This window comes from Rattus norvegicus, chromosome 4, assembly GCF_021556685.1.
Source record: "Rattus norvegicus strain SHRSP/BbbUtx chromosome 4, alternate assembly SHRSP_T2T, whole genome shotgun sequence".
Lineage (NCBI taxonomy): Eukaryota > Metazoa > Chordata > Mammalia > Rodentia > Muridae > Rattus > Rattus norvegicus.
Window position 1 is genome coordinate 85190629 of NC_141537.1, and position 23734 is coordinate 85214362.

The 23734-nt window shown below is 43.8% G+C and overlaps 1 protein-coding gene across 1 annotated transcript in view; it reads left to right on the forward strand.

Moving 5' to 3' along the window:
• The window catches only part of Gars1 (glycyl-tRNA synthetase 1), a 40986-nt gene extending 18078 nt beyond the window's left edge, over positions 1 to 22908 (forward strand). Inside the window, 10 exon segments of the mRNA NM_001271139.2 lie at positions 4726 to 4875; positions 6294 to 6456; positions 8773 to 8937; positions 11762 to 11869; positions 13030 to 13175; positions 16837 to 16922; positions 18932 to 19041; positions 20484 to 20577; positions 21160 to 21350; positions 22582 to 22908. Coding sequence (NP_001258068.1) covers positions 4726 to 4875; positions 6294 to 6456; positions 8773 to 8937; positions 11762 to 11869; positions 13030 to 13175; positions 16837 to 16922; positions 18932 to 19041; positions 20484 to 20577; positions 21160 to 21350; positions 22582 to 22707 — 1339 coding nt within the window. The 3' untranslated portion in view covers positions 22708 to 22908.
• The last annotated feature ends 826 nt before the right edge of the window (positions 22909 to 23734 follow it).

Below are 23734 nucleotides of genomic sequence, written 5' to 3' on the forward strand. Positions count from 1 at the left end.
CTGAAGAGAGGGAGCCTGGGCTGAGACAACGCCTCCATAAGATTAAGGCATTTTCTTAAGTAGTGATGGATGGGTAGTGTGGACTGCTGAGCCTGGGTTTTATAAGACAGTGGGAGGAGCTAACCACTAAGCAGCATTCCTCCATGGCGTCTCCATCAGCTCCTGCCTCCAGGTTCCTACTCTGTTTAAGTCCCTGTCCTGACTTCAGTGATGCACGGTGCGAAGGAAGAGTAAGGGGGAAAACCCTTTCCCTTCCCAGGTTGCTTCATTCATCATGTTTCACACATGCACATCACGGCTGTAGAGACCCTAACTAGGACACAGGCCATTTTAGGAAACAATCTAATAATTTACGTGTGTTAGTGAAAAGTAGGGATAGCTTATGTGTCTGACCTGAGAGAGGTTAAAGTAATTGTAGTAAAGTAGATCATTTCAGTCTGACATTCAGTCACAGTTAACCTGAGAGCATTTACTTATTTAAAAATGGGAAAGTATAAATCATATAGGACATGCCATAGTTTCATAACACTACTTAGAATATAACCTGTAGCTGAACATGGATTTTAATGAAACCTGGAAAGGGCCATAAAAATGAATAGTTTGTTAGGATGAAAGATAGTAAACTTTAGGGTTTCTTTTTCTTGGTCTTAAACTTGTTTTACTATTTTGAAGTAAGCCTCTGGGAATGCTTTTTAAGTGACTATTTTGCAGAATCTTTTCTGTGAGATTCGAGAGCGGCACTGACTATAGTGCTGTTGTGGTTTGAATGAGTTCTCCCCTTAGCCTTACAGATTTGCATGCTTAGCCCCTAGCTATGAACTGTTGGAAAGCATCCTCGTTGGAGGAAGCTGTTGTTCTGTGGGATTTGAGGTTTCATGTAGATCAGGATGTAGAATTCTCAGCTAGTGCTCCAGCACCATGCCCTCCCGTCACCACACGCCCTACCACGGTTGTCCGCACTCCCTATCACAGTGGTCCGGATGAACCTTCTGAACTAAGCAAGCCACCATTACATGCTTCTCCTGTAATTGTCTTGCTCATAGTGTCTCCTCACAGCAGTAGAGCAGTAACTAAGGCAGCCATATTCGCTTGACTTTATCTTTAAGATAAAGAGAAACATTTGGTGGAAAGTACAATGCAAAGAACAAAGATGCGAGAAAGTGACCTGGTGCGGTTGGTGACTGCACACTGGCTGCTCCTGCAGAGGATCTGGGTTTGGTCACACACACACATGGCAGTTCACAACTATGTGTAATTCTAGTCCTAGGGAACTGGGCGCCCTCTTCTCTCTCTGAAGGCACTGCATATACATGGTACGCATACAGTAGGCAAAACATTCAAGTACATAGAATAAAGTAAATAAATCTTTAAAAAAGAGGAGGTGCACTTAGCCATGGTGGAGGAAAATATCTTAGGGAACTAGGCAGAAGTGAAAAAGAGCTGGAGGAGGCAGGGCCTAGGGGGTCCCTAGTGGGAGGGACCAGCAAGAGAAGGGTAGGGAGAGATAGAGAAGAGGATGGAGGAAAGGGGACAAGTCGGAACGGAGGAGAACAGCGTGCGTATGAAGATGCCGTAATGAAGACCATTATTGTATGTGCCAGCTATGCCTAGGCTTAAGTCTTCTTTCAAAAGAATCTAAACTTGGTGTTTGCCTCCTTGAACTGATTGTTCAGAGGCTTTACCGACTTTCTTAGTTACTTTTCTGTTGCCATAGTAAGAGACCATGAAAAGGGCAACGTTTTGTTAAGTAAGAAAACTTTTTTAATACAATATGTTTCCATCATGTTTCTCTCCTCCCCTGACACCTCTCTCCCAGTTTGTTCTAACCTCCCTGCCACCTAACTTCATGTTCTTACTCTTTCAAAACAGCAATGCACTTTGAAAACCGAAACAAAATCTAATAGGATACTCACACACACACTCACACACACACACTACACCACACATATACACACACACACAGACTCACGTACACACACACATACACACACCACACCACACATATACACACACACACCCACCCACACACACACACACACTCACGTACACACACACACCCACTCACACACACACACACACTCACGTACACACACCCACTCACACACACACATACACTCACGTACACACACACACACCCACTCATACACACACACACACACCACACCACACACATACACCCTACTCCCAGGCATGACAGCTTCCCTGGAGTGTGGCTGATATACCTAGTGACACTCCGTTGCAAAAGCTAGTTTTCTTTTTCCCAGTAGGTATCAGTTGCAAATAGCTTCTTGGTTAGGGATGGGACTCAGTGCCCACTTCCCCTTCTCAGTGCTGGGACCCTGTGTGGCCCAAACCTGTACGTACCTTGTGCATGCTACCATGGTCTCTGAGTTCATGTGTGCGTCAGCCCTATTGGCTGTGTGAGATACTGTTTCCTGGGAGTTACCCACCACCTCTGGTTCTTTCAATCTCTCTACCTCCTTTCCCACACAGATCTCTGAGCCATACCAATTAGGTCTGCGTGCTCCAAAGTCTCTCACTGCCCACTGTCGGGTTGTGGTCTCCATGTCAGTCATCTTTCTCTAGTGTGGGCTGAGTGCGCTGACGTTTAGGTGTGGTGTGTGTCACTAGGAGTGATCTAATTTCATCTTCCTTCGCATCATGACAGTATTAAGTCTCCCCTAGGCCCGTGACCTGTGTTATCCCGGCTCCTGGCCACTCGAGCAGTAGCAGGTATTGTTCCATTTCATGAAGTGGGCCTTCAGTCGGATTCTTGACAAGCTGGTTGGTTATCTATACCGACACTTGTACAACCATTGCACTAGCATATCTTGCAGGCAGGCACGCACCTCCAGTACCACGAATGCTAGTTATTTGAGAGGAAGTTTCAATTTCTCCATGTTTGATGATTAAGTAAGTTGTGTCTGCAGCATAGGACCTTACTGTCAGACTGTGATATTTGGTGAAACCCGTGAGTCCCTTTGGCCAATGACTAAATATGGCCCATTCCAGACACTGGTAGCATAAGATGTCTACTTGGGGTATTGTCTCTCCTGTTATATGTTGACTTTTTTTAAAGGAAGTTTCTACAGTAGTAGGTTTCCATATGCCTTTTCAGAAGGCCTTTATTGTTAGTGTCCCTAAAAGATCCTAGATCTTTCACCAGGAAATCTCTACACTTTTAACAAAATAGTACGATACAGTTAGCACACAGAAGTCAATAGCCTTTTTATACAAATAACAAATATGGTGAGAGACCACCAAGGAAGCAGTACCTTTCACAGTAGCGCCTCAAAAACCCAGTCTTGGGATAATTAATCAACCAGGTGAAAGACTTGTATAATAAAAACTTAGAAGACACTGAAGAAAGAAATTGAAATAGATACTAGAAGATGGAAAGATCTCCCATGTTCAAGGATTGATAGGACTAATATTGTAAAATTACCATCCTACCAGAAGCACTACAATTTCAATGCAATCCCTATTAGAAAGGACACATTGATCAGTGGACTCCAATGAAGACCTAGGCACAAGTCCATACACTTTGGACACCTTGACTTTTGACAAACCAAAACCACACACTAGACGAAAGACAGTGTCTTCAATAAACAGTGCTGCTCAAACTGGATGGCTGCATTTTGAAGAATGCAAGTGGGTCCATATTTATCACCCTGCACACAACAACTCCAAATAGATCTCTGACCTGCTACATTTGCACAGTGGAATATTAATGAGCTGCTATGAAAAATGAGCTTTCTGGGCATTAAGGTCAGGCCTTTCATCCCAGTCCTTGGGAGGCAGAGGCAGGTGGATCTCTGGGTTCCGAACAGCCAGGACTATGTAGAGAGACACTGTCTCAACCCCCCCCCCCACACACCCCAACCCAAAAAAGAAAAATTTGTAAGTAAATGGATAATGGATGGAATCAGAAAAAAAAATATTCTGAGCAAAGTAACCCAGACCCCAAAAGACAGATATTGCATGTTTTCCCTTCTATGTGGATGTTAATTATACACTGTATTCCAAGTAGCCACAGAGGGGTGGGGAAGTAGATTGTAGTGTTTTGGAGAGATAAAGGGGAAACTAGAATGGAAGGGTTAAGTGGGGTGGGAGATGGGAGGGAGAACAGGGCAAGTGAGGGAGTATGGGAGAGACAACCGGCTGAGGCAGCTTATGAAGAGTATACCGCTGCGTAAGGTTTCAGAGGGTTAGCGTCTGACGGTGAAATGACTGCATGGTAGCAGGAGCAGCTTAGAGCTCACATCTCCAACCACAAGAGGCAGAGAGCACTCTGGGAATGACATGAATCCTTTGAAACCTCCAAGTCTACCCCCAATGACAAAGCTCCTCCAAGCAGGCCGTGCTTTCTAATACTTCCCCAAACAGACCCGTCAGCTGGGTACCAAGTGTTCAAACTTGTAGTGAGTGGGTGCCATTCTCATTCAAACCACCATAGTGACACTCAGAGAAGTTGACTTGCAGTAAAGAAATAAGGACAGTTTTGATGGCACTTTGGCCATCCCAAGTTCTTAGTCTGTCCCCGTGGTTCTGTGGGAGTGTTTGCTACTTAGGACAGGATCTCTTCCTTATAAAATCTTTTATTTAGGCCTTAAGCATAACTTTGCTTTGAAAAAGATAGATGTGGTACTTTACTTGAGCACAGACTTTGTTTTATTGGAAAGCACATTTTCTTATTGTAACATACTGGTTTATTTAATTTTATAGATATCTGAGACCAGAAACTGCACAGGGAATTTTCCTAAATTTCAAACGACTTTTGGAATTCAACCAAGGGAAGTTGCCTTTTGCTGCTGCACAGATTGGAAACTCCTTTAGAAATGAGATCTCGCCCCGGTCTGGACTGATCCGAGTCAGGTATTAACTGTTGGCGTTGGGTTGGAGATGGAAACCAACACACTTGTGCGTTAACTTGGTCACAGTTTGTTTCTGTTTTTTCCAAGTGTAACATCTGGTGAAGGTGGCAGTTTTGATTGAGTAGTGATTTATAAAAGAAAGGAAAGAGCGTAGACGATAGCTTATGGTTCAGTTCTCACATGGTCTGAATTCTTTCCCCTTGCTCAACACCTCTGATCATGATGTTAAAGCGCGTGCATTTCTGTCAGTGCTGTGGAGTTACAGGGGAACACTTTGGCAGCACCACTTGGGGTATTCCGGGTAGGACCCTTAATCCATCTTCTCTGCACAGTAAAAGTTGATTCCCCAGTGTAAGTTCTGTGAGGACACAGCACCACATTCACCTGCATTTTCATGTGCACAGACACGTTTTATAGTTGTTGATAGATAATTAAGACTTAATGCCCTGGGACCAAGGAAAAAAGTGCCATTAACGAGTAAAATTAAAAATGCTCTCGGCAGTACATTTCATGTGTTTAGGCCAATCTGTGCAATTTTGTGTTGCTTCTAAAACACCTGTGATAATCATAAGAGTATACCAGTGAGATTGTGTCCATTTTTTAAAAAAGATTTTTGACTCATAAAATTAACTTAAAACACTCTCCCTCCCCCTGTAATAGCTACAAAATTGCAATTCAGAGCAATCTCTTTGGAAAACCATTGCCGTGTGCATATTTATTTTGTCATTATGTGCTGAGCTTGATAGTGGCTTGTTCAGTTCATGCCCAGCGTCCTTTGCAGGGAATAACGCTTTATTTAGAAGCTCTTACTCTGACGAGACCATCCGTTTGGTGCCATTATCAGTCATTTACTTGTTTGGAGCTGTAAAACACAGTCAATCAACCTGCTTTAAAACCTGGAGAACCATTTCAGTTCACTTCTAATTTCCTATTCTTCGAAAAGTAAATGTCTGTGACTTGCTTTGGTCTATATTTATTCAGAGACCTGACGCTCTAAGCAGAATCATTTTGTGTGGATGCCACTATTCAGCGTCTTGTTTCTCTCGTATGTGACTTTTGCTTGTTTTCTATTTTAAAGGATATATCAATCTGCTCTTAAAAATTATTTTTATTTTTAGCTGGTACTCGGGTATAGCTGTATAGAAGGGAGTGTTTGTGAGGAGTTATTATTTCTGTTGTTGGGTTATTTTTGTCATTAGGGATAGCACCCAAGGCCTTGAACATGCTTTCTACCACAAGCTGTATCCTAGACCAGCTACTCCAGAAATCTTTGAGTGATTTTCTTAGGAAGTCAATCCTAAGAGAAGCCTGTGGTTTGGCCCTCTCTCTGGAGGAGTAAGCAGCAGGAAACGGGAGCCTTGGTGACTGACTTAGCTGTACAGTTAGGCATGCAGATTTTTATCTGGTTTTTCCTTCCAGGGAATTCACAATGGCAGAGATCGAGCACTTTGTAGATCCCACTGAGAAAGACCATCCCAAGTTCCCGAGCGTGGCCGACCTCTACCTTTATTTGTACTCTGCCAAAGCCCAGGTCACTGGACAGTCTGCTCACAAGATGCGTCTGGGAGATGCTGTTGAACAGGTAAGGTTCTGGAAGGAACTGATTTAGATGATGCCCAATCAGCAGCGGAAGGACTTGGTAACTTGGTTGTGCAGTGAGTGATGAAATATTTGACTTTGGCAATATTTTTATTTATTTATTTTACAGCATTGTAGGTCAAGCAAGTGTATGTACGAACTGCATTCTCAGCCCTGACAGTCTTTGTCTTTTGTGGTACTGATGAGCAAGGTCTTGCTGAACAAGTAATCGAGCTCTAAACCATAGTTTCAGTCTCCATACAGTGTTTGTTTATATAGAATATACTTTATGGTTTCAGTATCAAGAGAGAAAATAATCGGAACCAATTCTGGGCCAGGATGTTAACACTGAAGAAAATCTTAGCAAATGCTCGGGGAGGTGGCCCAGCAGGCTCACCTGTGAGTCTCATGAGTTTGATTCCAGGACCCACATGGTGGACGGAGAGGACCAATTCCTGCAACTTGTCCTCTACCCACAAACACAAATTTAAAATAAAAGTCATTGTTGAGCAGAGCACTTAACAGTTGGTCTTAGTTTGAACTGTTTTGTATTTAACTGATCCTACTTTATCAGTCTGCACAACTTTGGAAGACCCAAAATTTTCCCCAGGAAAAGCAAACACTCTGAATCCAAGCCCCGTTGTTTACCCATAGCAGGGGCTTATAGGCCTTGTATGTTTCTGAGTTTCTTTAAATATCTGCCTGGAGAAATGAGTGAGTGAATACTTACCCTCCTTAGCTGCGTCCCAGTAGTGAGTGACTTGCCTGGAGAAGCACTTAGCCTTCTAACTTTAGAACAAGAAGAGGTATCACCCACTTTGCAGAAATAATCTGCTGTGTAAATATCATAACCAAAGCAACGTGGGAGGAAAGAGTTTATTTTGGACACTTATTTATAGGCTATAGTCCATCACTGAGGGGAGCCGGGATAGGAGCTTGAAGCAGAAGCCAATAGAGAAGTGCTACTTTCTGTCTTGCCTCTCTTGGCTTGCTAAGCTACCATTCTTGTACACCTTAGGACTACCTCCCAGGGGTGGCATCACCTGCAGTGGACTGGCCTTCCAATAGGAATTAGCAATCAGCAGGGGTCTCTGTGTCCACCATAGCCAGCAGAGTAACTGTCCTTAGGACATAAGCTGGTTCAGTATGACTCAGTAGCCAGTATTGGTTCAAATTTTGAGAGTTTGACCACAGGCATATTTAAGCACACCACAATTTGAACAAAAAAGAAAGTTTGTTGGTGATGATTAACTCAATCCTATGTGCACAACAAGGCTTATTAAGACATGACTGACATCTTCCATAAAGATTAACTGAGAAAACGGACTCAAGAAAAAGGTCTGGACAGGATAGTGCTATAGATAGATTGATTGATTAAGAGAAAGAAGCCCAAGATGAGAGTCTGCGAGAGGATCAGGTATGGCCTGGCACACAGATAGCTCAAAGGTTACCCAGCTATTAACCAAGTCTGTTCCCAGCTTTCTGTCTGTTCAGTCTTCTGGGTAGAAAGCGGGTTCTAAAGGTAACCTACCTGTGTGTTTAGTGGTCCTGGCTTCCTTATTGCTTGCTTATCTGTGAGCACAAGGACTTACATGCCTTCTACAGCAATCAGGAAATGCCTGCTCCTGGCCAGTATGGTGGAGGCAGTTCACAGTTGAGATTCTTTCTCAGGGATACCTAGGTTTGTGTCAGGTTGATAAAACTAACCAGTAGACATCCTTGCAGTGATGGGAGATAGGGGTAAATAATTTCTAAGGCCCAGTTCTAAAGTTATAAATCGATATGTACTATATGGAGCAGATGAATTTCAATGGACAAGAATACATTTTTAAAAACAAACAAATCAACCTCAGTATATCTCTTTGGTTTGTTGATTTAAATTAGGCTTGCTTATGACTGGAATTAGGCAGTATATGGATGTAGAGCCAAGTCTATTGGACAGATATGATAGACTCCTTTTGTTTTTGTTGTTTTTCAAGGGAAAGTCTCACTAGTCCTGGCTGTCCTGGAACTCACCGAGTGATCAGTCTAGCCTGGAACACGTAGAGATCTGCCTGGTTCTGCCTCCCAGTTGTCGGAACCCAATGTCTTAGATATATTTTGAACAACTTCATTATTAACTTGTTACCTTGATATTTTAAAAATACCAAGATCACCCTGTGGGTGTTTTAAATTGTTCTTCAGTAGGAAGAAAGTTTACTTTGTGTGTTCTGTTTTTAGTAGACTATGAAGTCGGTAGGTACACGGGTAGACAGAGTACTTTAACCTTCAAAAGCATTGATGTGTACCTTTTCTTTCTGCTGTACTTTTATTTGTTCAGGGTGTGATTAACAACTCAGTATTAGGCTATTTTATTGGCCGCATCTACCTCTACCTCACGAAGGTTGGAATATCTCCTGATAAACTCCGCTTCCGACAGCATATGGAGAATGAGATGGCCCATTATGCCTGCGACTGCTGGGATGCTGAGTCCAAAACGTCCTATGTGAGTAGCCTGCAGTGATGCTCACTAGCCAGACAACAGTTGACTTGTGTCTCCTTGTAAAGAGGGGCCACCCTGTGTGTTGGAACACCCCTGGGAGACAGAGATAGCCACTCTAGGTAGGGAGGGAAGGGTGATGGAAGGGTGGTGCAGGTGTGTCTGTGCCAGGGGGGATCGTGCTGTAGCATCCCTCAGTGGAGCTCAGATGGGCTGGCCTCCTGACAGACATCCAGCAGACACTGGCGGTGGTGGCTAAAACCATTTCAGCTTAGTGAACTATTTGGTAGATTTAGGAGATAGATTCTGATCTCTTTCTCTTTGTATTTGGTAAAATTCGGAGATCTCTAGATCACCCCCATCGTGTCCTTCCGTTCCTAGTGTTTAGGAATGAAAAGCAGCAGGGTGTAGCAGACTCTTTCTGTATGTACAAGGGTCCCGGGACACGCCTGAGCAGGGGCCTGAGTGTCCAGCTCTTCTAACTGCATGTTGGAGAGGCATCTTCATGTACACAGACAGAACCTGCTGTAGCTCAGGGTCTTTGTGTTTTTCTTTTATAAAATGACTGATTTTTGTTTTTTTATGCAGTCATCCATGTTCGCACAGGCTGGCATAAGCCATGAGGCTCTTGTCTCAGCTTTCCCAGTGCTAGATTACAAGCAGGTCTCCAACATTCCTGGTTTCCAGATAATTTTTCTGTGGATAACATGCATGTGTAGATGTGTGATAATGTGCATATCTTTAGTCTGGATTTTGGCTTTTTGTTTGTTTGAATCAAGATCTCATGTGACCCACATTATTCTCAAATTACCTATATAGCCAAGGCTAGCCTTAAACCTGTCCTCCTGTTTCTGTCAGTTGCTGGGCTTACAGACTTGCGCTAGCTGTCATCGATGCTGCTTTGAATGTCTTCTTTTTTGCCTTTGTGGACTTAGATAAGAAATACTAAAATCTGTTCTTAGCAAGTTTGTTTGGTCTGTGTACTGCTGTATTGCTTTTCCTGGGAAATCTACAGAAATGCTTATTTACCTCAGAGAGGTCAGAGACAAACTGAAGAGACAGTTCCTTTCAAATTCAGCTTGAGTCACTGAGTTTGTTGGGGTTACCTACCACGAGTGACCTTCAGCTTAATATCAAGAAGCCCCGCTGACAAGTGTAACGGCTGAAGAAAGGAGTTACTGGTGTTCTGTGTGCACCCTGCACACAGTTACACCACCCTCTTTTCCCCTGATGGTGGCTTATGGCTTAGCTAACCCGGGCAGGCGGCTCCTGAGTCTTAGGGATTATGTGAGCTTCCTGGTTATCTGAAGTTCTGGTGCATTTCACGAGCCTCTGCATCTCCTTGCTCCCTCCAGGAGGGCTGCTTGACCTGGAGGAGGAAACAGCCACACTGCCAGGTGGAGAGTAACTAGTTTAAGAGTTCAGATGTTATTACATATCTTTCTACTCTCCTGTTCATATTAAACCAATCAAATACTTGGTGTTTGTGTAATGAGTAATTACTGCCTTTCTCTCTTCCACCCTGTTCTGTGGGTGTGACTTCAAGTAGTTGTTAAGCTCACGGGGTGTCAGTTGAGACTCCGAGCCTGGCCTGCCCACCTTTCGTCCACTGTACTTTCTTATATTCACGTTGTTGCTGTCACAAACCCTGCTCCTTTAAAGCCGTCTTTACACTATCGTATGCGGTCCCCTGCCATCTCTTCTCTCTGAGGATGCTCAAGTGCTAAGAGGCGAGACTCCCAGGCCTTAGGCTGGCAGGGTAGTGGGCTGGGCTGTAGTTCTGACTATCTGACTTCAAGTCTGTGTCGTTGGCCTTCATGCTTTACAGACTTGTTCTTACATAGGGTATCTGTAAGGTCGTGTCTTGGTTTATGCTCTTATAACAAAAGACAACAAATTTCTAGAAGGTAGCAGTCCAGGAACAGAATCTGGTATGCTCTGGTTTGGTTTAGAGCCCTTTACTGGGTTGATGACTGCCATCTTTTCTTCTCCCCTGATGGAAAGAGGTCAGGATAGCTCTCTAATGAGGAGCACTCATCCCATGATTAGAATTCTACTCTCGTGACCTAGCGACTTCCTAAAGGCGCCTCCATATGCTGTCACGTTAGAAGTTAGGATGTCATTGTAGGAGATATGGGTGATACTGGCAGTCAGTCTGTTGCATGTTAATTGGAAACAATTTTTTAAAATTAGATACCTTAGCTATTAAAAGGAAATGGAGCCTGGCACCCCTGACTGAACCTTCACCCACATTTTCTGTGTTTCTTTCTGTTGAGTCAGGTGAACTAACTGAGCACCAGGACTTACAGCCATGCCCAGCCATGCTCAGCCATGCCCAGCCATGCCCAGCCATGCCCAGCCATGCTCAGCCATGCCCAGCCATGCTCAGCCATGCCCAGCCATGCCCAGCCATGCCCAGCCATGCTCAGCCATGCCCAGCCATGCCTAGCCATGCTCAGCCAGCCATTTGAGGGAACGTCATGCAAAGGGAGGAGGAATGTCTGCCACGTTTGAGTCCTGGCTACAAATTTGAGCCAAATCTATAAGTTTGGGCCAGATACATAATCAACTTGTAGATTATTCATTTACTGGATAGTAATATGACATTGTAAGCCAGTCTGGAAAATAAAGCTACTTCATATGCAGTGAGAATTCTCTCTGTACTTTAAAGATCTGTTAACTGCCTCATGTATGAAACTATTCTCTTTTTAATAATTTACAAACTCCAATTGGAGATTCTATAGTGCAGTTGTCCCGGAATATTTGGAAGGGTTGTTTATAGCAAGGCCAGTGTGAGTGGTGAGTGAATTTGTTCGTTCTGTCTTCCTAGGGCTGGATCGAGATTGTTGGATGTGCTGACCGATCCTGCTATGACCTCTCCTGTCATGCTCGAGCCACCAAAGTCCCGCTGGTGGCTGAGAAGCCCCTGAAAGAGCCCATATCCTTTCTGACTACTCCAGAGTTAAGGCTAACAGTGTGTGAGCCCAGTCTGTCCTTGGTTTTTGGATGAATGGAGTGCTTTGGGGTTGTTTAAACTTGTTGCTTAGTGTCCCTCGTGGCTTCCTTCCTGTCTCTATTTAAGCAATAATGAACATACATTAGACCTTAAAAGACATCTTTCCAACATGTCTTTTTCTGCACATGTACCTGTGTACCCCTAGATATAGGATATCTGGTAAGTGTTGTTCTCATTAAAGCCTAGAGCCATCTTAAGATAGTTTAGCTCACTATCTCTAAATTAGAATAGGAGTTTGCTTCTCTACCTTGTACCGAGATTGTGAGCCAATTCTTAGCATTGACAAGTGACAAAACCAGAGTTTTTTAATTACCTTTATTTATTGTTTGTGATTTGGTGTAGCACCTGTGTGGAGGTCAGAGAACACTTTCCTCTTTTCATCATGTGGGTCCCAGGGATTTAATTCAGTTTATCATCTTGGAAGGAAGCGCCTTGTCCCACTGAACCAATTCACTGGCCAAAGACATTACCAGGAGATTTTATGCTGTGGATTGAGATATATTGCAGATTAGAGAGAATCCTTTATTTCACTTTAACCTTAGAAGTCATTTTTTAGAAGTCTTTGTTAATGATATTTATTTATTCTTCATGTGTGGTATGTGTACATATTCATGTGGGGTGTGGGGGTGTGTAGATCTGTGTGGGAACAGATGTCCACATAAAATGTCTTCCTCTATTGCTCTGTACCATGGTTTTTGAGATAAACCCTCACTGAAAATGGAGATCACTGATTTCAGCGAGCCTGATAAGCAGCAGCTTGAGGAGTGCCGCGTCTCTTCTCGCAGTGCTGGAATTGGAGGCATGGATAGCCACACTTGGTTTTCTTGTGGATGCTAAGCATCTGCTCTCAGACCTTCAGGCTTGTGAGGAAGCTCTTTGCCGACTGAGGCACCCCCCAGCTCCTGCTTTCTCCAGTAACGATTGGATTGGTCTGTGCCCGGTTCATCCTGTGAATAGGCAGTCTGGGGGCTAATGCTAGCAGGACTGGGTGGTGGCTTTAAGTTGCTGTGACTCAGTGTTTCTAGGTAATTTTCCAGCATCCTAAAGCTGTGCAGTGTCATGGTTCCTTGACCGTTCCATACAAAACAGTTAACGTTGTACAGTTTGAGCCCAACAAGGGAGCCGTGGGCAAGGCGTACAAGAAAGATGCAAAGCTGGTGCTGGAGTACCTCGGCGCCTGCGATGAGTGCTACATTACCGAGATGGAGCTGCTGCTGAGCGAGAAAGGGTGAGCTTCTCTCGAAGGCTCTGAGAGCAAGGGCAAGATGGCTTGTTCTAGAAGGCTTTTGACAGGAAAGAGCTATCCCTGTCTTAGTTGTATAAAATAACTTAGAATTTCAACATTATATCCTAGAAATATATTTAAACAAATAGGATCTCTTTATTATCTTTACGAACAGGATGCTGGGTTTAATCCCCAACATCTCAGAAGAACAAGCAGCAGCAGGCTCTTTTCTAGTGATTTTCATGGCGGAGACTACTTGTCTGAATTAGATTAGAGGCTAATCTAACTTTTTAATAAGAGGTGTGGAAGACTCTGTAATCATAAACATAAACATAAGGAGTAACAGAGAATAGTCTTAGAAATACAACAACATCCAGCACCAGATAGTGTAGAAGCTATAATAATAGAAAATTGTTTTACTTCTGTAAAAGCAGTATTATGTGAGTTCTGCTGAGGGAAACTAGTTAAGGAAGACCCAGAAACAACAAACATGACTAGTACATACATAAATGTAGTAAGCTAGTTATAAGTGTGTCTCATGTGCTGAATTTAAAAGAAGGGCTGGAGAGCTGGTTCAGCAGAGAAGAGCGCCGGCTCCGGGCCCCGTCTGCCCACACATGGCATGGGTTCCCATGCATCAGTCTGTGAGAAAGAACATGAAGAACGTGAGCTGTCATATGAAGTGGAAGCATAAGCATGACCCCTGACCGGTGCTGCCACCGTTGGGGCAACAGTGGATTAAAGGGTGCAAAGGGATGATTAAGTTTAAGGATGCAGCCTCAGAAGCTATCCATGGACTATCAAAAGTAAGGGGCTTGGGGTGCCATGGAACAGTGCCACACAGGTAAGCACATGTGTGGTAGTCACGGTGATAGGAGGAAACATCTGGTGATATGGCAGGAGGAAACAGTGTCAGATTTAAGAGCAGAACCCAGGCAGGCTGAAGACAAATCACGAAATGGCACATAAAACTCAAATTGCTAAAAAACCTGTATAAAGAGAAAAATCTTTAAAGCAGCCAGTGGGGAAGGAAGAGTCGTTATGTAAAAGACAAGAAAGATAGTAGTAATTTAGAGTTCTTGTCAAAATGATAGAAGCCAGAACACTGGGTTAGGGCCTTTATTTGTCTAGAGCCATAAGTACAAACATGCTACCCTCGGCAATACTGTCCATCAAAGCCAAGCTCCATGAAGTGTGGGGTGCAGAGCCGTAAACACGAGAAGTGCACGCTGAGTGTGAATCATGTTGTAAAGTCTTTAGAGAGACAGCAGGCCAAGCGAGCCCTGAGTGGATGACTCCGTGGATCAGGTGCAAGCATGAGGATGTGCATTTCCATCCCCGTCCCCCATGTACACGCTGGGCTGGTGCAGTGCATCTGTAACCCCAGTACTACTGATTTCAGGGGCTCTAGGAGGGCATTCCACACAGCCACTGACCTTCATATACACCCCCACGGACAATCCTGCATGTGCAGGCCAAACTGTTTAAGGCAAAATCCTTGTTACGGACTTTATGCATGGAAATAAAATGCATATGAAAGTAAGAGTCAGTGACTGGAAGAGCACTATGATAAAGAGATGGGGTGATAGCATGCAGGGAGGCAAAGGCTAACGTGCAGAACTGTCACCTGCGCAGAGCACACGCCAGGCACAAACAGCCAGAACAGCATCCCTAGAAGATTGGAAAAGAGGAAAACAAGCAAAGAACAGATAGAAAATAACATTGAGGAGGGAGACTTGTACTTAATGTCAGTGGTTAGCAGGAAATAAATGACATAAGTGCTGGAATGGCAGCCACTGACTCTTAGTTTGTGTGCTTCACAAATTCCAGATCTGATTAAATGTGATTTGCACCAAACCTATTTCAGTAGTAATACAGAAATGGGTTTAAAAGTAAAAGGGAGGGGTTGGGGATTTAGCTCAGTGGTAGAGCGTTTGCCTAGCAAGCGCAAGGCCCTGAGTTCGGTCCCCAGCTCCAAAAAAAAAAAAAAAAAAAAAAAAAGTAAAAGAATATTTCCTACCATAATATATTTATATATTATATATTAACATATATATATATATATATATATATATATATATATATATATATATATATATTATGTACATATGCCAAAAGTTGGAGTAGCTATTTTAGTATCAAAGTAAACTGCAGGAAATGGGAATTAGGTGACCAGAGGGCAGTTCATAATGATGAAGGTAGCTGCCCAGGAGGTCATGTCATTCCTGCATAGTACACAACTGAAAACCAGAACTTAAGATCCACAGACGACGAAACCAGAGACAGTTAGGTGACTTCAGTTACTGTGGATTTCTATTGTCGGTAAATCAGCAGACTGGGCAGCAGACAGACACAACAAGAATTACAAGACACAGACCGAGTCTTGCCATGTGTAGAGCCAGAGCCGTTGTTAAGATGAACTAGAACACTGTTGTTCCTCCCTCTTTTTTTTGCTTTTTCAGGGAGGTGGTTTTAAATAACAACAAAAATATTCAAATGAGACAAAACAAAACAAAAAAATATACACGAGACCACATAGGGCCAGCAAACCCTGAAGTACTTTGTGACTTCTCTTTCACTGAAAGGTTGCCTCTCAAGCCTGTCATAGACAGTGGTTAGATGGGAGCCTAGGAAAGACACTTGCTGGTAATGGAAAGCAGACTATTGTCATTGAGGCACAGGGACACAGAGGAGAGGGACAGCTGTAGTGTGTGTGTGTGTGTGTGTGTGTGTGTGTGTGTGTGTGTGTGTGTGTGTGTGTGTGTGTGTACACCATTTGCTAATGACTCATGACTACCAGACTGTTTGCCAGGTTTAATCTCAAGCAGTCACTCTCTTCTTGCTCATGTTAACTGTTCTAAGTGTGCTTCCTACTGTACAATTAGACACTCTTAGAGTACATGACACTATGCACAACCCAAACTTCAAACCAGTAGTTACTATAAGAGGTGAGTAGAAACCATCCAGATGAGGCAGGAGATATGCCCTGAACACACCTGCAAAATGTAATGGTTACAAGTAGCCCTTACACATCTTCGAGACAACCACATGGGGGCTCTGTTCCTAGTCCTGCTGCCATCAGGCTGGAGAAATGCAAACTGGCCTTACAACAGAGAAAATAGCTGGGATGTGGGCCCTGCCGAGGGCCCTTGGTAACTGGTTCCTGGTCTCCAGACACGGATGTGTGCAGCCCTGGTGAGGACGTGCTGTGCTCACATAGCACATAGTCAGGGAACTGTTAGTGATGTTGATTTAGTTGGTTTTGGGTTTGTATTTGCTGGGGTAGTGTGTAGAATAGTGGGCACTTTAACTGCAGAGCTGTTTTGGACAAATGTGATTACTCTTAGATGGTTGCTTTTGGGTTTTTTTTTTTTTTTTTTTTGTGTTTTCCTTTTATGTTGTTCACTTCAAGGTCAGAGGACTTTGCCGTTAAATCACTAGAGGAGTTGTATGAAATGAGCCACACTTTTGAGGTCCTCTCTGGGTACACAGTTTGTGCCAGGGTATGGGGATACTTACTCTGTTGGTTGTTTTATGAATTGTCACCTGGAGAGAAGACAGATGGTGTTAGCACTTAAAATGAGGGAAGAGCGGCTCGGCACCCGGTGCAGGGTGTGTGTTCTAAGTACTGTTTAATGTGTTTTGTCTTTTCTTCTGTTTGTAGGGAATTCACTATTGAAACTGAAGGAAAAACATTTCAGTTAACAAAAGACATGGTCAGTGTGAAGAGATTCCAGAAAACACTACACGGTAATTTCTTAGAACAATAAAAAAACAAAAACAAGCCATTGTTTCAAACTTTAAAAAACATAGAAGATTTGTGACATTAATTTTACATAAATTTTGGAGAGAGAAGTAGTTTGCTGGGTATGGGAAACTTTGGCATTTTCTCTTTAAAGATGCTTGTGCTCATATTAAACATTAAAGGCGCCCTTGTATTTCCTGCAGCCTGAGGTAGTAGATGAAATCTCTGAGGACATTCCTGCTTTCAGGAAAAGTACTTTTACTTGGGGCGTTTTCTTCCCCCTACTCTACATTGTTGGGGTTCTGGTCAGGTAGATTTTGAATTAGGCAGTGTACATTTCAGAGCACACGTGACAACTGCTTGGCTTTGAGTCGAGGTTCTTGGAAGCTGCTGAAAGCTATAGGCTATGAATGGGTCAGCTGGCCCAGCAGCCAGCACAGGCAGGGCAGAGCAGGGGCACTTGTGTACCGGCAGCTGCTCCCAAGCCCCTGGCTGCCATTACTCAGATGAGACTGCAAAGGTTGGAGAGAGAAAGCACCTTGATTATCTTTTTAAAACGCATTATTTTCCCTCTGTGGTACTCAAGGATTGAGCTAGGCCACATTCATGCTAGGTAGATAAGGATCCTAAGCCACGTTTTACTCTTTCCTCCCCCCTTCCTCCTCCTCTCCCTCCTCTCTCTCCTCTCTCTCCTCCTCCTTTCCCTTTCTGTTGGTACTGGTGCATGAATCTGTCAGCATAGTTGATTGTACTGATGGTCTGATGGGGTGCTCAGCCACATGATGTATGTATCTTAATGATGATGAGGGAGGGAGGGACTGTAATGCAAACACATTTTACATTAAGGGAAGCACTTTTATTGCAAGTGTGTAATAACAATGACTCCTTTATCATAGACAAAAGAAGCAGCCTGGCTGCCTGGCGGTGGTGATGCATGCCTTTAATCCCAGTACTCAGAAAGGAGGCAGAGGTAGCTGATTCTCTGAGTTCAAGGCCAGCCTCATCTGCAGAGCTAGTTCTAGGACAGCCAGGGCTACATAGAGAAGAAACCCTATCTTAAAAACAAACAAACAAACAAAAAAAAAAAAAACTAACCAACTAGTCAAACAAAAGAAATGGCCCCTTTAGAACTGAACCGTTGGCCATGGTTATCTCATTACCCACAAAGAAGGAACCGCAGGGCCTAGGATAGAGCTTCTTTTCCATGTAGTAAGTTACCAGTACCTTTCCTGAGTATGGCCTACGGGGAGGAGAGTTGTAGGCTCTGTAGAATGTGTTTGATAGGACACTGGGCCCTGAGCAGAATGTACTTTCAATGTTTCCTGACCCCAGAGTGGTAGTAACTAGGTCTTATCTAGTTGTCCATGGCTGGCCTTAAAGTTGCTCTAGCGACTGCCCCTGCCTCCCGATTATAAGCTTGAATCAGCAGGCCTGCCTTAAGGCCTGAGTTTGTTGGCTTGTTTTTATGCATATGGGTGTTTTGCCTGCACGTATGTCTACATACCACATGTGTGCCGGGAGACCAGAAGAGGGCTTCAGATTCCCTGAAACTGGAGTCGTAAATAGTTGTGAGCCCTCATGCGGGTGCTGGAAATCACACTTGGGTCCTCTGAAAGAGCAGCTGTTGCCCTTAACTGCTGAGCTCTCTCCAGTCCCCAGGGATTGGATTTACAAATTCTTTAATGACCGCTCCAGATCTATTAGCTTTCTAGAAAGCCAGAGCAGGTGGTGGAGTGCTGCTGTTACTGGTCGCTAGAAGGGCCATGCCTAGGACAGACACAAGCTTTATTTTTATGATATGTGAGTAGTCAGGTTAGAAAAGCTGTGACCTAACTTTAAAGGGATCGTGTGTTTCTTATAAGCACATAGTTTTTCTGAGTGTATTCTCCCTGCTGTACAGAGATTACAACCCATCTAGTTTTAGGGCAGTTGTAGTGCCAAGGATTATTAAGGACTCTGATTTGTAGCATATGGTTCTTGACAGAGTGTTAGTAAATTGTCTCCTTTTTTGCAGTGGAAGAAGTTGTTCCGAGTGTAATTGAGCCCTCTTTTGGCCTGGGCAGGATCATGTATACCATATTGGAACATACATTCCACGTCCGGGAGGGAGATGAGCAGAGAACGGTGAGCTGCCCCTGGAATGGAGTTTTCCTGGCATTCATGTGTGGAGGCAGTAGGAGTTTATAAAAAGCTTTTAAATCCCTCAGGTTTTCTCTTTGTTTGATGATCCTGCGTCATGGCTCTGTGCCTCCACTCTCTCCTTGGCCTGTGAGCCTTGTCTTTGTCATCTCAGTCTGTCTATGGAAGGTGCACTCCTGTAGCTGCTAGCAGAGTTCTGAGAACATCATCAGACGGCTAGAAAAGAGAGAGCTTTGTCTGTATCTTACTGATTAAGAAACAGGCTCCTTTGCATATCGTCCAAAGCTGGGCGAGCACACGTGGAATCTCAGATATCAACCCACTGTTCATTGTGAAACATCATGCGTTGAGGAGTGAGCTGGTGAATTCTTGGTGCCCGGCTTCTAGAAAGTTTGGCACGCTATGATACTATGGAGCTGATAAATTGCCCCTGTAATCTCTGTGCTGAAGCTGCATCTTCACCCTGGCATGGGGGAGTAGCTGTCCTTTATTTGGTCCAGACAGCAGATGCATCCGTGAAGACACTGCCATGTCAAGGAGTGATGGTGTGCTAACTGAAGCTTCTTAGATGCCAATTTTCCTTCTTGTTTTCCGGCTTATTTTTTCTAATAGAAAGGTTTTTAGTTTTTAAGAGAAAAAAATCTCTTTGCTGTTTCTTTGAATTGAATAATATTGATAAAACTAGGGCTTTAATAGACATTTCATAGAGGCTAAACAAGAATAAATTAGTCACATTATTATGAATTGCATAGTCCTTCCATGAAGAGAAATTTGATTAGGCTGTGGGGAGCCAAAAATGTTCCCGAATTATTAGCACCCACTTACTTAATCCATTTGCCTACAAATTTGGTATGAAAACATTTCCAGTGAAATTAAAAAAAAAAAAATCTGTAAAGGCAAGTTCCTGCTTGATTCTATTAACTAGAATTATCACAGGCTGAAGGAGGAAGTTGGGTTCCAAATATCCTGTGATGTAGGCCTCTGCATTGCTCAAGTACAAGGTTCCCATATAGCAGGATATTTGTAATTGCCTGCCGTCAAGGCGGTAATTAAGCTTTAAGCAGGAGTTCTGTCGTTCAGTGGTTTAATGAAACACATCCACTCACTTCCAAGTTGTGTGTTCTTGTCTTCCAATGAACCTTTTATATAAGTACTATTTAAGAACTGCCTTCAGCTCTCATTTCCAACCCAAAATGGCCCACAGAAAGCTGGCTTGCCTGCCACAGCACATCTGCTGTCTTTGATTTTGAGCTCATACACAGTATGGGAGGGTTGGACCATTTACTCCCTGTATACTGACAGAAGATCGGTATTTTGATAGTGAATGGTCTAAGTTACCTACTGAGGATAACTACTTTGTACTCTGGAACAATAACAGTTACTTACAAACTAACATTTGAATTTTTTTTTCTTTTAAAACCATCTAGTTCTTCAGTTTCCCTGCTGTGGTTGCTCCATTCAAATGTTCTGTCCTTCCACTGAGCCAAAACCAAGAGTTTATGCCATTTGTCAAGGAATTATGTAAGCAAATCCAATTGGGCAATCTCCATGGGAACACTGTCCTGCAGACTCAGTTACAGAAGTATTGTTTGTTTGAGTAAAAGCATAGATTGGCTCTGAATAAGTAGGATTTAAGCCTCTGCTCAGATTTATAACAGAGCATACTTGCTCAGATGTGTCAGCATTGGGTGAGTCAGGAGTCAGGATTCCTGGTTGCTCTTACTGACCTTGGTACTCTCTTCCCAAACCCTAGTGGAATGAGGCACCCTGCTGGATCTATATCCCTGGCAGAGATCCTAGGCATGCCAGCCCCTCACTTCTGCTTTCTGAAAAGGGGAGCCTGCAGGAGCAGCCCAAGGCTGTCCAGGTGGAGAAGCACAGCAGTGCCCACCTCAGCACCACAGTCTCCTTCCCTGCAGCTATGTGGGCAGAGACAGCAGGGCAGTTGGGGCTCCCTCAGGGGGCTTAGTAAACATCCGTGTACCTGGGATTGCTGCTGTCTTGTCTAAGGGTCCTTTGTGTTTTCTGAGCGTCCCAGTCTGTGTTCAGATGAATGGAGAATTACTGCAGTATTTCACTCTTGTCTCGCTTTGTTTTGAATAGCGGAAGCTCTGACTCGAAATGGCGTGTCTCATAAAGTTGACGATTCCTCTGGGTCTATTGGAAGGCGCTATGCAAGAACTGATGAGATTGGCGTGGCGTTTGGCATCACCATTGACTTTGATACAGTGAACAAGACCCCCCACACTGCAACTCTGAGGGACCGAGACTCCATGAGACAGATAAGGGCAGAGGTGACTGGGTTCTCTGACACATTTAGTCTTAGACATGTTCATAGATTCTGGGCTTGAATTGGACTTTGATATATTTTATTCGTGGGTTTTTTTTCTTTGTAATATTAATGATCGGTTTGTATCAGACAAACCCCAGATTCCCAGAACTGTTTGGTTTAATTTGAAAATAGCCATTAACATTCCTCTAATATTGTATAGTCGTTTGGCTTGCTCTCGCTCCTTTTCCAGCAGTTTGTTTTTACACTTGGCTGTTTATTAGACAAGAGAAATGCCATCCCGTGAGGCTGTTGCCATAGTTTTATTGTCGAGCTTTTGGGACTTAGCCATCTTTATCATTATATTTCTATAGAAACGTAAAAGTGTGTGTATAAACTTAGGGTTAGCTCATTGGAGATGGAATATTCCTGTAAGTTTATGTAAAGAGCAGGGCACTTCGGGGGAACAAGCAGAAGGGAGGCTGAGTGGTTCAGGGTGGGGCTGAGGACACTGCTACAGGCAGCTGCCTGGCTCTCAGCTTTGCACAGGTATTTACTTAGGGCACTTGTTAGTATTTAGCTTGATACAGTTACAGTAAGGAAAATAGAATTCAAAAATTGCTTTTATCCAAAACGTTGTCAGTCCACTTCATAAATCATGAATTTCTGACTGCCCTGGCTACTCTGTACCTACATTCCCAGTGGCTGCAATTCTCAGTGTTTCCCAGGTTAGCATCAATATTAGCCTTTTCTGTGAACTTGCTAGAGCTTCCAAATCTCTACCCCAAGCCTGCCCATCCACTAGCCGGGGGTAGGGAAGGTAGAATGGTTTAACAGTCTCTACATAGGCTGGTTTTCCATGCCCGACTTTGTAAACCACTACTGGAGGCCACTGTCACTTGTGTATGGCTGGGCAGCAGCTGGCTCTGCTGCACCGCATAGATTTAATTAAATACAGGAGTTAAATGTAACAGCCGTGAAATAACTTGAGATACAGAATGGGATGAGAAGCTTTATGGCCGTGCTGAGTTGTGCCGGGAGCTGACAGACTTAGTAAACTTGAGAGCAGAGACCATCCTGGGAGGGGATGGGCATAATTAAAGAAGCAAACACAGCTTGTAAGGACGCCATCATGTACACGATATATAATATGTCCTAGATGGTGTTTTGCTCTGTATAAGAGTTCCTGATTTCAAGGCACGTACCCTTCACAAATGTAAAGTTGGCTAATGCTTGGGCTTCTCTTCTCTTCCCAGGTCTCTGAACTGCCCAGTGTGGTCCGTGATCTGGCCAATGGCAACATCACTTGGGCTGATGTGGAGGCCAGGTACCCCCTCTTTGAAGGGCAAGAGACTGGCAAGAAGGAGACAGTGGAAGAATGAGAACAGCTGGCGACTTGTGACAACCTGTGCTAATAAATAACTCATCGTGTCCACTACACAAACGTTTCGACTGCTTCCAGGGACTATTTTTCCTCAGTGGCTGCTTGATTTTACCCCCACAATTAAAGTTGAAGGAATTCTGAACAAATTTACAATCCATCTGTTGTTTTTCCATTTTTTAACAAAGACATTTCTCTCAGACATTTGTTTAGACGTGCTTGTGTTTAACAAGGTACATCATTTAAAATTAACAGTTTTATTGGGGTATAGTTCATATGCTACAAATTACCTTAAGTGTACAGTTTAGTGTCCTTACAGAGTTACACATCCACAGTCCAACTTTAGAACATTTATATCCCAAAGAATTCTTCTGCCTATTTGTCATAAGCTTCCGTTGTCCGTCCCCCCCCCCCCCCCCCCCCAGCTCCCAGCAGCATAAGTCTGCTATCTGTAGGTGAGCAAGTAATGCTCTATGCTTGACAGACAGCTGACTCCAGGCAGGTGAGTGGCTTCTGGGAAAGGCTCAGTGGATGGAGAAGGAGGTAGGATTTTTGTCACTGGGTTCTTGAGGCCAAAGGAGACCCAGCTCCCTCATCTGGCTTAGCAGTTCCCGGTGTCTTACAGTCGTTTTGTAGTTTGGGGTTTGTTGCTAGCACATTTCTGTGTAGGACACTGAGATATCATGCACTTAGCTAAGGAACAAATACATTCAAGGAAGTGGAATTTGTAGATTTAAGCCTCATGTGGCTCCCCAGCTCTTGCCTGTCCAGATCTGGGACTGCTGGCCTCCAGAGAGCCCCGGCCACCCTTGCAGTGTGGAGCGCAGGGCTGCAGGTGCCAGGGTCTCAGCAAAGATCTTATGCTTGTGAGGATTAGTTTTGTACTCAGGATGGAGGCTGGAGCTTGGGGTGCTGGTGCATTTTAGCAAAGCCTCAGTGTTGAGTTTATGAACAGACCTTGTTAGGAAGAAGTCCTTGTACCAAGGCTGACTTGTCTTGTGTCTGGTTCTTCTCTAAGCATTTATTAA